Below are 14947 nucleotides of genomic sequence, written 5' to 3' on the forward strand. Positions count from 1 at the left end.
ACTATACGAACGTTTGGACATTGTTTCACAGAAAATTCAATCGAAAATGCAGATACGTCGCTAATAAAATCAGAACAACCAAACCCAGAGTCGGCGGAAGCTACAGCCGTAAAATTGAGCCTCGTGTCCAAATTGCCCATTGTCGGGACGAACAACAACAATACGATCAACAGTAATAACAACACAATCCAGCATCGCAGCAACGGGATGGCGACGGACGATGGTTCCACCGGTACCACGTCGTTAACGACGGAAACACCTGCGGAGGCTGAGGCTGCTACACCGATCGATTGGAAGCCGCAGGACAAGTGCTATTTCTGTGTCGACGGTAAATTGCTGACCGTGAATGAGGCAGGCGAACTGGTACCCGAGACCGGTCCGGCACCGATTGAAGGAGATCGTTTTCTTAATCCACGGGTAAGCACAAAACACAAAACATTCGAACAAACTTCTCCTCTACCGTACTAACCCCTACTCATATGGTGATGCTTTAGGGAGCTACTGCAACCGTAATGGCCGAATCCGATAGCGACACGAGCGAAAGTAGTGAGCCAGAACTTATGGCAAGTCTGCGGAGTGTCGGTGCGGCTGGTGGACTGTCTACTAAGTCGCTGATAGCGTTACTACGTGAAACCGGTGCCTCCCAGAATCTGTCCTCTTTGCAGGCGCTTGTGGCACAGTACACCGCGGCTACATCGCTGCAGGGTCTTCAGCCGAATCTTGCCCAGCTCTACAACCGTAAGTAGCACCGTTATGCAGTCAGCCGATCAAATGCTCAGTAACGATTTGGTACCATACCGGCCATCTGCTTGCTTCCCAACAGCTATCTGGTATTCGCAGATACAGCAGCAAATGTCACCGACAGCCGTCGAATCGGGCACTGGTGGAGGGTCCCCATCTGCCGCCATCAGTCCCACAACTGCGGCCAAGATGGCTGCCGAGCTAGGAACGGTGGTCGGTGGAACCGGGGAACAACCGCTTGATCTCAGCGCGAAACCGGGCACTTCCGGTATGACATCACTGCTGAGTGGTATGATAGATCCGAAGCACATCTACAAGTAAGTGGCGCATTTCTAACGCTCTTCACTTTTTTGCACTACGAATAATATGACGTGCTCACGGCAGGCACATGTACACCATGGAAACTATTTCAATTATGTCTCTGTGAAGCTCTTTACAAAAACCTTCAACCAAGGGAATGGTTCGAGTCAGGTATGGCCGATCGTAATCGAATCCAACCCCTCGATAAGGAACAAATTGCTCAACGCGGGCAACGATCGGCCCAAATGGTGTCGTCCATGTCGCCATTTTTTAATTGAATTTTTTCTTCGTTTGCTCGCTTGCTTCTTACACTGTAGTGCGCTGTATTGCAGTGAAAAAGAATTGAAATTCGATACTTATGTGCCACAGTTCCGCGGGCATCATTCCCGCTGACTACCCATTAAATGGGACCGCGGCGTGGTGGATATGTGCCGAGATAATGAAAATATACTAGTTGTCGATTGTTTTCCCATTTTTTCCCCAACACAAACCTCACAGCGTCACCAAACAGCCCTGTTTGTGAAGTAACCTTGCATGTGGAAACACTTCCTTTTGTCCGTTTGCCCCCTGTCAGCTTGCTGCCAGGCTGTTACGAGTTCCACTTCGCAAGCATATCGTGTCAGGAAAAACAAAAGAGCTTTCATGTCCTTCCCGATCTCTTGAGGCAATCGAGCGATAGCGATTCGATTGATTGGTTTTGATTCACCGCGAGTCCATTCGCTCTCCGTTCGTGTTCTCTAGGGCAGTGCTATTTTGGTCCACGTGTTTTGTTTTTCCTTCTTCGTGGGAGTTGGACTTTAGCCCTCGTTTTTCAGGTAAACATCGGGAAAAAACCCTTCGGACGAAGCTTCCAAACCGTCACAATTAACATCGCTTTCTCATTAACACCTTCCACCCTCTGCTGGGACGCCTCACCGGTTGTTCCGGTGCTCAGTTTTGCAGCGTTCTTCATGCAGGTGCAGGTGATTGGAAAAGAAAATGCTTCTGTATCATGTATCACCACCACACCCAGCATTGTTTCCGTTGTCGATTGCGATTACCCCTCGGCAACCAGGGAACACAAGGGGAAGGAGATGCTACAAAATGCTATTAAAAAGGAAATAGCCGATATACATCGCTTCTGCTTACACGATCTCGCCATGGCTAAGACTGTCGTGAGCGTGATCATTGTTATCGATGGATAAATTTTTAATTAGTAATTTGAACACTTCTGCTGCGATTACTGCTTTTAACATGGTTCCTTTCCTGTTTGCCAGCAAACAAATAAGAATACAACCGATGAATGAGTTCTTTGTGTTCGTTATCACATGGTCACACGGGAAATGTTTTATCTGCAAACAATAAAACCTTTTAAAAAGGTGAAAATTACCTCAGCTTTCAAAGTATTTTTAACAACTCCGTAGATTGACGCACCGACTAACAAGACGTAAATCCAGAAAAGGTTAATTATTGTTTTTTTTTTATCTGGCATACTTCTTTGCAGTTATGATTTGCCTCCTGACTATTCAGTACCATTAATCATTTATTCAAGTACAGTTCTGCTCTAGAGCGACACGATCAATTCATTATCCTTACCGATGCTATTGCCTTTTAAGGCGAAGGAAACGGTTTTCTACCATAAAAATGACAGCTGGCCCGTGATTTGTTAACACATCGTAACATATCGCCGACTCCGTGTTGCAAAACTCCGTTGGCCAGATTTTGTACAGGCACATCATTTGTCAGAACGTATGTCTTACGTGATGCTTTTATTGCATTTGAAAACTGCCACACGTGATGCGTTGCATTTGTCTTCACTTTGCTCTTCAATTGACCGACCGTATCCGCCCTTCGCATTCTCCCACCTTACGCTGATGTTCCGTGCGCCCAAAAAGGCCACACATGCAAATGGTTCTCCCTGCACATGGAGTGCAAGCAACTGGAGTATGTAAATTAATAACAACAAAAAAAAATATCATACACCAGTAAAAACAACAAACATACGCACAATCGTACATCTGACGAGCTGCGTCACACTATCATTTCATCCCATATGGGACCTCTACCGATCCAAAATACCGCAAAGTTCGTTCACATCGCACCGAACTAACGGGATGCGCATCGTTTTGAGCAGATTTTGAGGCTTCACTTCCTGTCCTTCCTTCTTCCTCCCCTTGATAAGTCACCCACCCCCAGTTGTACAACTTCCAGAACCGGGCAGATGCGCCGTGTGTGAGGTTAATTTGCCGCCAAAATAATCATCATAAAAACATGGGCAATGGCAATGGTAATAATAATCATGTTGCGAAACGGGGTTTTGCGAAGCGCCCCAAAACAACAACAACACAGGGCAGCTTCTTCATCGGGATCGGCTAAGGGATGCATTCAAATGCAGGCGGCACACACACTCAAACTCTGCTTTCCACACACCACCCGAGAAACGATCGTTGGCATTGGCATGATGACGCGAGAACGCGGCCAAATGTGTCAAAAAGCGGCATTCTGCATGTTGCCTTCGGCCTTAATGCCACTTATGCCCTTCCACTTTCACCGTATTGTGTTCTTTTCTCCGTATTTTTTTCCTGCATCAACAGCAGAATATGGACCCATAGCCCCAAAACGAAAAGATGATACTACCAAAAAAAAAACAAAAAATAAAGGAGGTGAACGACAACAATTCGGCTGGTGGTAAAACGAATGCATGTTTTGGGCCGATGCATCCGAATCCCCCGTTTTTTTTGCCGGAGGCAACCCTTTCGCTTTTCATTTTTGCCTTTTCCGCTACATCCCGGTTTGGTTTTGTAATATTTAGCTGGGGTTTTTTTTCTCTCTTTTGGGTTTTGTTTCTCCAAATCGCACAAGGAAAACGAATGCAACCGAAGAATGAGACACCGAACCGGGATGCCGAGAACGGCAAGGCGACACACCAGTGTGCGGTCCCTGTCCTGGGGTCATTGCTCTCGGGCATTTTCTTTCCCTTCAACTTTCCTTTTCGTTTGCTTCGCACTGCAAACAGAGGGTTTATGTATAAGTTTGGGGCAGAACAGCAAAAGCAGAAAAGAATTACAATATTTATGGTGTGCTTTGAAATGGATCTCTCAATTTTTTCCTCTTTTATTCTCGTTTCCTTTCGTACTTTATCCTCTCTCTCTCTCTCTCTCTCTCTCTCTCTCTCTCTCTCTCCTCTCTCTCTCTCTCTCTCTGCTTTCACTTTATGTTTTTTTGCATTTTACTTTCGACAACATATGGTGTGAATTTGTGTAGATTTCACGATTTCATTGCACCACAATTCACATTTTGTATATTGTATTGCAATCAATGCAAAAGTGATAAAAATTTAACCAACAGCAATGAAGCTCACACGTTTCATCGCTGTCACAAGAACAACAAAAACAAAATCTATAAACTTTATGAAATTGCTCTTGAAACTAAGATCAAACGACGACATGCATGTTGTAATACAATTTGTTCCTCATTTATTTCCATTCTCGTGATTGAATCGAGAAGAAGAAAGCAAACCTCTGCTTCCAAAATCTGTCGGGAGAATATTTTGTCACATTACTTCGGGGGATCATTTTTGTTTCCTCCCCCCTTTAATGCATTCATTCCCAAAACACTGTGCAACTTGGCTGTGCATGCCAATGGAATGGATATGCTAAGAAGCCATATGGCTTCTGTTGCAATGGGATATAAACATTTGCCCCGAGACAAATTACAATCCGCGTGTTTTACGGTTGATTCTTTGCGTGATGAGCTGCGTGGAAGTGTTAAGAGTGTGACAAATTATCCGATTGAATGTGACAGATATTGCTTGTCAACGTTACACTTTCAATATAACACAATTCACAGTAACGAAGATGATCACTTAGGCATGATGGATTGTATTAAATGTGTTGTTAATTGAAAAATATTATTATTAACAAGAAAAAGAAAGTAATGAATGAAAGCAAATTAATTTTATACAATTATTTGAACAGTTTAAGAATGTTTGAATGTGATTTCTAGAGACGAGAATGGGTTGTTACTCTTTGCCAAGAATGAAACAGATAAAATAATTACTGTTTTACATGCTGCTTGAAATACATCCACATTCATTTCTCGAGTAACGTGTATAATGCGTTCCGGAGAACACGTCGTTTATACTTCGTATTTAAGCACATCCAAAACTATTTTTTGTAAACTAAGTAGTAGTAGTAGTAGTAGTAGTAGTAGTAGTAGTAGTATATTGTATTATTTGAGCTTATTTCCTATTTATAAATTAAATTGGTTCTGATTTTCTATACATGAAACCTTCACAGAATATTTAATCTAAAACTAATGATACTAGCGAATAATACAAAAGCTAATAATACTACCCAATCAAATATATATACTGATAAAATGTCACGTATTTTTTAAAATATTATCCGACATTAAAAATTTAATTTCTCATACGAAAACTCCATAAACTGTCAAATTTTTAAAATCGCATAACACGTATTCGCGTAAGGCTGTCTACACATGGATCCGCGGACGCCGCGGTCCGCGGAAAACACGTATAACTTGTGTTATTAATTATGTTATACCAACAGTCAACATTGAATAATAAACCGATGCCTACTATATTATTTCACAACAAACGTACAATATTTCACAACGAACCACCAGCGTGCAAGATGTAAACAATAATAAAATGTCATCAGCCGCGGTACCGCGGAAACACAGTTTTGTTGAACATCAACAAATCTGCGGAACAGCAGGCGCCGCGGTAGGTTTGACAGCCCACCGCGGAATTTGACAGCCGAGCGGACCCAACTGGTATACAAGTTATACGTGTTTTCCGCGGACCGCGGCGTCCGCGGATTCATGTGTAGACAGCCTAACATGGGAAATGACGGTACACTAAGCGTTAGGCTACAAACCCGTTTCTATTGATATGGGTAATATGTTCTTGATTATTCCCAATACAAAATGTTCAAATCAAAGTCAATCAAAGGCAAATCAAGAAGAATGATTTCAAACTGAATAAGCATATTCTGAAGCAGTACCTTGTTAAACAATTGATTAATGATCGAGAGCTTCAAAATGCAGAGATGTTTGCAACTAAACTGTGTGAAACTTTATATATTACTTTATAATTCCCTAAAAATTTTGTTGCTTTAGTTCTATACACTCAACCTCAAACCATTCAGAATAAACAGGCCTCGCTTAATATAGATATATCTATCAGAATTGTATTACATAAAACTGCATCGCTCGAGTTGAAGTTAAAAAAACACACCCACCGATTACTACTAATGTATAAGCAAAATAAGTTATGTTTGGTTAGTCGTATCCTTTTGTTGCTGGAAATCGATAATTTTTTCTAAGTATTAATTATCAACTATTATTAATCTTCAGCAAAGGATTTCTGCAAATATGTACAACATGTACAACTATGAAATGGATAAGCAAATATTACCATACTTCTCTGCCGTACGATGTTCGCATAAAATGTATGCAACTATCAATTGGGGCCATTCTTTGCTGCGACATCATTCAACATATATCCCGCCTATCCTATCGCTCATATGCAGTTTTTACCCGTTCAAAAGCAAAATGCTTAAAACACCAACGGGTCAATAATGTTGTACCATCAAAAGGATTTTTCTATTTCCATTTAAAATAAAACAAAAAAATAAACTCTGAAAACCTCTATCCATTGTTTCTAGCTGTTAATTGAATGATGCACCTGTCGGAATTTCTCTTTTTCAACATTTTATTTCCTTTTCCTTTTTTCCCCTTCCTCGTCTACAAAGCTTGGCGACAATGGTGTTTTCCCCCCTCCAACACAATTCCACAATATCCACTGGACGGTGCTGGTGACGGAACAAAAACAAAAATGTTGTTGAAAAAGAATTTCTATGGATTTGCTGCAAACCCATATTTTTGCTGTTTGCGTTTGCTTTTTTCCGCACATATATCCTGTACGTATATGTGAGTTTCAAAACGTTCACAAAATAATCGTTTCCGTGCGTTTATTTTATATATTTTTTTTTTGTTTTTTTTATAAATTTTCTACTGATCTCTTTTCTCGTAAATCGCTTTTTATGATTTTTCCGAACACCATTCCGAACCCATTTTTCATTGGCACCACTATGGCGGAAGCAATTCGCACCGGATGGACTTCAATGCGTTTGGATTTGAAAAAAACCCGTTGAAATAATACAAACAGTCGCTATGTGACAAGTTATAAAAAAAAACTAAACACATATTTATGAACGAGTGTATTCCAATTAGAAGCTGGATTGGATGGGACTGTTTTTTTATATATTTTTATTTTTTTTTTCAATTTGCTATCCGTTGTCCATGGGATCAATCCAAAACCGGTCACACAAATGAGCGCTGAGTGAAACTTTTCTTTTCTAGGCGCATGTTGTTATCATTGCAAACCAAACACCGAAATGGAAATATGGTTGTATTTTTAGCGTCCTACTAACAAGCTGTAGCTGTTTTCATTTGTAATAATTTTAACACTGCACAGTGAATACAAAAACAACTTTGCATTTATTAAAGCACGTGCGAAACATGCCCAAATTTAAGTACTAAAAGTATGAAATACCGATAAAAGTGGTGATGAATAACTTTAAATTGCATACAAATTGCGTTATGAAAATAATCGAAATAAAAAACCTCTGTGTTTATCATAAGAACCGCTTAGACAACACTGTGCCACATGCAACATGCAGAATTCTAAGAAACGTAGTCAAAATAATATCTGAAAACGTATCACGTATCCATTAGACGAAAATGGTTTCTAGTTTGAGAAGTGCTAATAACTGCACGCCTTACATTGGAACGATGAGTCCTGACAAATTATTATCGTTTTCAAATAAGCAGAAGGTAATCTGATGATTGTAGGTGCTTAGGTGTCATTTCGAGAACGAATTATCTACTGTTTTGGTTCATACTAAAGGCAGGGTGGTCGTAGGGGTCTTTGTGTTTGGACAACAGTTTCTAAACAAAATTTTCTCCGTCAAACCGAGCACCGAGAGGATGGTATAGATTCCAGTCAGTTATGTGACCGTAGTCGTATTCACCTTTGATCTCCTTTCAAAAAGGAAGCTGATGAGAAGGTGTTGGTACGACCCACCATGGATTTCACTCGAAAAAAAACTCTTATAAATTGTTAACGCAGCAAAACGCCATTGGCACACCAAAACAACGACACTGCACCATCCCCCAGCCGGATGCGGATCAACCAGTGCCGATCGGCCATCAAATGTCAGCGGGCATTACGAAATGCCACTTGCGTATCGCAACGTTTCGCGCCTTTCGGACGATGACTACGATGATGATGATGATGATGGAGGGCTTACGTGTCTCGACCTCGGAACTCGTTCGCCAAGTCTTGACCTTTTTAGCGTTGATTCTTGTGTGGTGATTTGTTTTTTTCAGAACCAAGTTATTGGAGTTTTTGCCCACAACACTATAATACTTGAGCCCCTCCTTGAATCCGTGCTCGAATCCGATGACACGCATGTTTGCCTGAGACGCAGCGTTATGTCCACGAACTTTGGACAACGAAACTGACAAAGGCCGAGTGGTAGTAGACGAAGAGAAAGAAAAATCTCCAGAAGAGATCGAAAGGGAAACAAGATCCTCTGACGGGGCGAAAGCGAGAGCGCAAGAGAGCACGCACACGACGCTTGTTGCTGGTGCTTGTTGTGCTTACCGCAATGCATTGAACTATGATGGTGCGTTGCATTACTGCAATTTTAATCGAAAATTACCTCGACTACTACCAGCCCGGCCCGTGCACCGGCTCGGGCACCATCCCGCTGCTCAAACACGCAGAAACTCCGCAAGGGTTTAGGGGAGTACGCGAGTTTCATAAATCATAAATCTGACCTTAAAATATTTAATCACATCGATTCGCATTCGGCGCAAACTGTGATTCCAGCGCGGAGAAGGGTAACAGGCACACCATGTAGCTCAAGTCTCTATTTCTCAAGCCCAAGGCAAATGGCTCTCTACAACGGCTACCTCCACACGCTCTAACCGAATCTGATGAACTGGGGACAACATGGCTACGACTGATACAATCCTGCAACTGTACGCCATGTACGATTTTCCCCGTTCTTATCCGAGGAACAAGTTCGTGGCCAATGAACAAAAAAAAAGAATTTATAAGAAGGGTTCATCTCGATGCGGATAAGACATAAGGACATTGTGATGCATATGATTTTGATTTAATGGACAGACAGATTTTCGCTAACCCTGTGGAATAACCCAAAACTAGAGTCTTAATGTTGAATTATGGACGTCATCCTCAACAATACAGGTTATCCATCTCAAGGGATTGATGCCAGACACAGTTTGGGACTCGGAATGTAAAATCCTTTGGGATAGGCTAGCGGCTAGCTTAAGATAGCCTTTTGAGGAAATATCTTTTTCCGAGGACATTCAGATCCGTTGTTCGCAAGAAACTTCTCAAGTCAATCCATGCACTACCAAACATGATACTGCAAAACATTCGCATGACCATTTCGCACTGTCACCAAAAATCGATACATTATCCAAAATGCCCACAGACCACCCTTCAACACACCAAACAACCAACCAGACCACGTGGATAAATGTCATCAAATTTTCATTTAAAAAAACACCTCCACTAATACACGCCCTACAACCCCGCTCCGCAGACGGAAAGGTTAATGAACTTGCCGAACTTCCGTTCAGCTTGCTGTGCTGTGCTATACTCCTGCCACGAAGAAAAGGAAGCCGAATCTTCAAAGGTACACCACACATATACGTGAGACACGTATGCAGAAAGTGCCGCTCACCATCCTGCAAATGCATTTGCACTCGATGCAACGAATTCCTCCCCGGGCATCCCAACCTTCTTTCCCGCTTCGAACTTCCCCAAAAACCCTTTCACGTACGGTAGAGTGAACTCTTGTGCCGCTCGCTGTGATTGAAAACTGCGGAAGGAACTTCCTTTTGGGAACGGTCCTTCCTTTTATTAGCTAAAAAGAAGAGCAGAAAAAATGCATACACGATGCACACGCACACACACTTACATTACTCTCCCTCCCTCCATGTGGTCCTTAGTCCTTGCGGTTCGTTGCGATCGAGGATTTGAAATTCACCGTCACCACCGGCAAAATACTTTTCACCACCAGCCCCTACCCCCCTGCATTTCATTTGCGTCACCACCCCGCTACGCATCCACCCAGTGGAGTGCATTTCACACTGAATTTACATTTCTGTCACCAACACACATCAACACATGCAAACACGCTTGCCCATGTGTCCGTGTGTATGTGTGAAAATTCTGCAAAAAAAAACTACAAACATGCACACACACATACGCGCTTCCACACATATGCACTTGGTATCGCCAGTGCTGCCAGTGTCAACCGCAATGTTTGGATGCAATTTTTTATTCAATGTTTTTTCGCTTTTGCCGCGCAACATTTACAAAAAAGGGGTGGAAGGAAAGAAAAAAGTAAGGCAAGTTCTCATCAAAATTTTAAACTTGCACCCTTGCAACCTTCATCCCAAAACGGGACGACGGCGACACATCGCATATCGTCGACAATCTATTCGCGGAGTGCATCATATCAAAACCAACCGGAGGTAGAGGATACGGGGATGATGAGGGTATAGTGGGAGTGAGTGGGGAAGAGGAGAGAGCAAAGAAGAAGGTGTGCTGCTGGCAGTCGTCGCCATCGTCATCATCGTCGTTGTGCCACCCGATGGCTGGCTTTATACCACCGTTCATTAGCCACCGTTCCACCGGCTGACGGGCTCGTTTCCGATTTGCGCCTCGGACCCCAAATGCCCGTTGCAGAAAAGTGCATTTCCATCGTCGCTGCTGCTGTGGTTGGTTTCTCTTGTGGTAGCGAAAGTAGCGGACTCATGCGGGACGGGCCCTTCCCTTTTGGGCCACGTAAGCTATAGGAACTCCGTTAGATGGAACAACGAAAATCCCCCAAGAAAGGACGAATTGTCGTAGAATGTTTGCGTCTTGCTGCCATATGTAACCCACAAAAAACCTACCTTTATTTCCTACTGTGCAATTTTTGTATGCCAGTTGCATGTACCTCGCGTTGGGATTATGTTTTCTTTTACTTATTCTGCTTCTATCCTTTCAAGTGTGCGTAAGTGTTGGTGCAGTTTTTTTTTGTAAAGAACGACTTTTTTGACGGTAGCATAAATTACACTCCTACACACTGGTCTCCCTACCATCCGCCTTATCCGCATCATGACGGCCGTCGTTTGCACTGTTCGCGTTTCCCTATCCATTCTCACTATCTTTGTCGCTCTTAGCCAACGAGGCAGGCATTATATCATTCCATTTCCTCTACATCCTAAAAACAGCCCACATACACACACACTCACACATACACGCTCGGGACCGAGAGAAAAAAAACTCACCTCAATCGCAAAAATACCATCCCGAAAAACAGCACACGAGCCAAACGGGAGCAGCATACATGCACAGGACTGATATGTTTGTGCACATGCATGTTAGAATGCATTTTTCGGTGGCACGAATAAAGATCCCTTTTCCTCCTGTTTTTCTCACCCATTTTTTCAACGTTTCCCCCACTTCATGAATGCCCTTGCGTCCATTCGCAACGCGATTGCATATATGCACCGGCTGCACTGGATCCGAAAATGCACCAACATGCTCATTACCGTCTTTTCACCCTTCGAACGAACAAAAACCACAAAACTGAAGGTTCGAATCTTTGTGCATGCGTGTTTGGAGCGTTTCGTCTGTTTCCCTCCCGGTGGCGTGTGTGTTTTCTTTCTTTTTTTTTTGAAAGCCTTTTTTTGTTTTTTGGGTTTTAATTTTGCACTCTTGAATTTTTCAGCTATCTTTTGGAGTTTTTTTGGAAGTGATGAAAAGCATAATTACTATGCTATGACACCGTCACATTTCACACCACATTGTTTTGAAGTAGCACCTTGGTTTATGCTCAATTTTAACGCATTTACTACATGGAAGGTGCAACATGGATTTAGGTACGATTCGAACGACTTCCAGAAGAACAAGAGAGTAAATAGATGTACTTTATCTTTTACACATATGGATTATTTAGGACGATCCAAAATAATGCTTCCACTTTTTTTAATGCATTTTTGTTATCAATACAATAATAAGAACGAACATGTAAAATTCCAAAAGATTCAAACAAAATGGTATTAAACGGAACCAGCCGTTCTTCGCTTGACAGAAGGTGCAAAAGTGCACTACAAATTACACATATGTACTGTAAGAAATACAAACAAGAAATCCATACACATTTTTCGCGTAATGCACCTTGTTACTCATGTGTGTGTGTTGGAGTGTGTGTGCTTCTCGTAAATTGTGCAAAGAAGGGATGCATGTTCGAATGCATTTAAAATACGTTACGGTCGGTCCGTTGGATGGCGCTGGCTTCAACCTGGTCAAAAGATGCCACCCGCAACCGCCTCCGTCTTCGCATCCACCATCATCGTACCATCAACGGCCATTCGGCCACGGTGTCGTTGTCGTCGTCTTGAGCGGATAATGTACCGAATGCAGAAGGTACCAAATAGGAAGCAGGACAAGCCCTGGTCAGTCAGTAATACCTGCCAGTTCGCTGTACCGACGGTGCAACAAGGGGATGCACGCGGGATGTGTAATGTTTGCACTGCTCTTGTGCAAAGGAAAGAAACTATACACTTCCAACGTAACTTGTTATATGGCACGGTAAAGGTGCATTCGGCGGCCGGTACAAAAGGACAAGGAGCCAGGCGGGTGTTGCGTCGTGTTGCCTACTTGCTGAGAACGTGGGACGGATTCTTTTTGCGCTTTCCTGCTACCGAAATGCGGCTTCTCAATGCAAACCACCCAAAACACCCTTCCTCCATGCCACCCCCTTCTCTAGGCGAGTAGGAGGGACCAGAAAATGCAACGAGATGGTGAAACGATGCACAAAAACTGCATTCAGAAAATATATATGAGTTCTGTTGCACTTTGCTATTCACACACATACACAAACGCACAAACGAAAAAACACGCGCACACACACACACACACACACACACACATGCATGGACAGTCATATTCGATGCCGAATGCATCGCGTTCCAAAAAAGTTGGCCAGAACGTCGGAAAGAAGCAAAAAAAACACAAACCCCTTCCGTTCATCGCATGGAAGGAAATCCCATAGAAAGATGCACTTTGGTTTACTCCCTCGGGCCACGTACCGTACGGTACCCGTTCGTTTACGTCAACGTTTGCACTTGTTTTTGTTTTTATATTTAAGTTGATACGCGGATACGACTTGTACGAACACAGCAAGTAAGCTCATTCCACCAGCTTCTCCTAACTAACCAGTGGAAAAGATTGTCAAAATAAAGGGAGCTAGGCTGATCGGAAGAGGATAAGTAGTGGAAGAGGACTAGCATTGGTACAAGCGATACAATGTTCCGGTACGGTGTGGGTGCGGTACGTGAAGGACATGCAAACTACTAATGGACCCACATGACGTCTTTGTTGCAAGTTAAATAATGCGAAAACAAAAAGTAAAACATTTCAACAACTTGTTTGGTATACACATTTTAATTTTGATAAACTGTGTAACATGACAACAGCCTTAGTTCTAGAAAATGACCTCTAAAAACCCTCCTGATAAGCTGCTAGATTTCACAGATCACTGGCAAAGTTGCACAACACACACATTGCATGCCCAGAAAGTGAGACACTGTTGCAAAATCTATGCCATATTTGTCCTTAAACGATAAGCGAGCTAAACAGCTCACGGTTACAATGTTTTTTTTTTTTGTGTTTTTGTGTTGTATTTGCCACACCCCAAACGTTGTGAAGCTGCTAATATAAATTAGCATTTACGTCCAAATTATTTCAACCAGCAGCAACCATTTTATGGTCACTGTTTTTTTGACAGATTGTGCACGTTATATTTACATCACATTGTACGTTTGCTGCTACAAAAGACACCATGCATCCATGAAGGAAAATCATTAACCGAATGATTACGTTTTTGGTGGAGCATTGAAGCAAATGCAAATATCAACGCATCGTTGTGTGCGTGTTTAATGACACATGAAAAATAAACGGTATAAGATCGATATCTTTATAGCACGTTAAGATAACGTGATGTTTATGATACCGAAAAGGAACGTTGGTATATTGACAGAATATTAGGAAAAATGTATAAATTAGGGCGAATGGCGCTTTTTGACATTTCATTAAACGGTACGCTAAATAAAGGTCAATTTTTGTTTTTTTTTATTGTTTTTTCTGATAGAAATACATACAAGATCTTTAACCGGTTTTTATTCACAACAATGGATGAGATACCCCAAAATCTAATCGGGAACCATTTCTAAGCCCTAAACTCAACATGGCCCCCTAAAAAGGCATGAATTATTTGAAGGCGTTCCTAATGCGCTGTTTTGCTTTGTGTGCGTTTCGTAATTTCGTCTAAACCGCGGCCGCCATGAAACGAAGCATCAACGCATACACTACACAAAAGAGAATCGGAACAAAACCGGTCCATTTTTGAGGCTACAGCGACCATCATGATCCGTCGATCATGAAGGCGTTTGTTGAAACTATTATGCATCTATTTCATGCGTGTGCATCTCTCTCTCTCTCTCTCTCTCTCTCTCTCTTTCTCTCTCTCGCTCTCTCCCTCTCACTGTCAGTGTGTGAAGCTACAAGTTACAATTGTTAGGATAGATAGATACAGCATTAGATTGCTAAATTCGTTTCATTATACAAGCTTTTTTTTAAGTCTTACTGGCCACATATTCTGAATGTGTTAGTCAACATTACTAATCGAATTTCGCTCGAATGATGTAGCCCAATCAAACGTAAAATGGAAGAAATCGCAAAGGCTGCAAAGAAGCAAAAAAAATAGCTTAACTTGCACTTTCTTCTCATGTTATCGAATGCAGGTGCTAA

The 14947-nt window shown here is 42.2% G+C and overlaps 1 protein-coding gene across 11 annotated transcripts in view; it reads left to right on the forward strand.

Annotated features, from left to right (window-relative positions):
* LOC125761081 (mushroom body large-type Kenyon cell-specific protein 1) overlaps positions 1-14947 on the forward strand; it is a 132906-nt gene that overhangs the window by 91116 nt on the left and 26843 nt on the right. For all 11 annotated transcript variants that reach the window (XM_049421895.1, XM_049421893.1, XM_049421894.1 and 8 more), the window contains 3 exons: positions 32-417; positions 495-738; positions 824-1058. In XM_049421895.1, the coding sequence (XP_049277852.1) occupies positions 32-417; positions 495-738; positions 824-1058 (865 nt within the window). The remainder of the gene's footprint in view (positions 1-31; positions 418-494; positions 739-823; positions 1059-14947) is intronic.

The sequence above is a fragment of the Anopheles funestus genome, chromosome 2RL (genome assembly GCF_943734845.2).
Source record: "Anopheles funestus chromosome 2RL, idAnoFuneDA-416_04, whole genome shotgun sequence".
NCBI lineage: Eukaryota > Metazoa > Arthropoda > Insecta > Diptera > Culicidae > Anopheles > Anopheles funestus.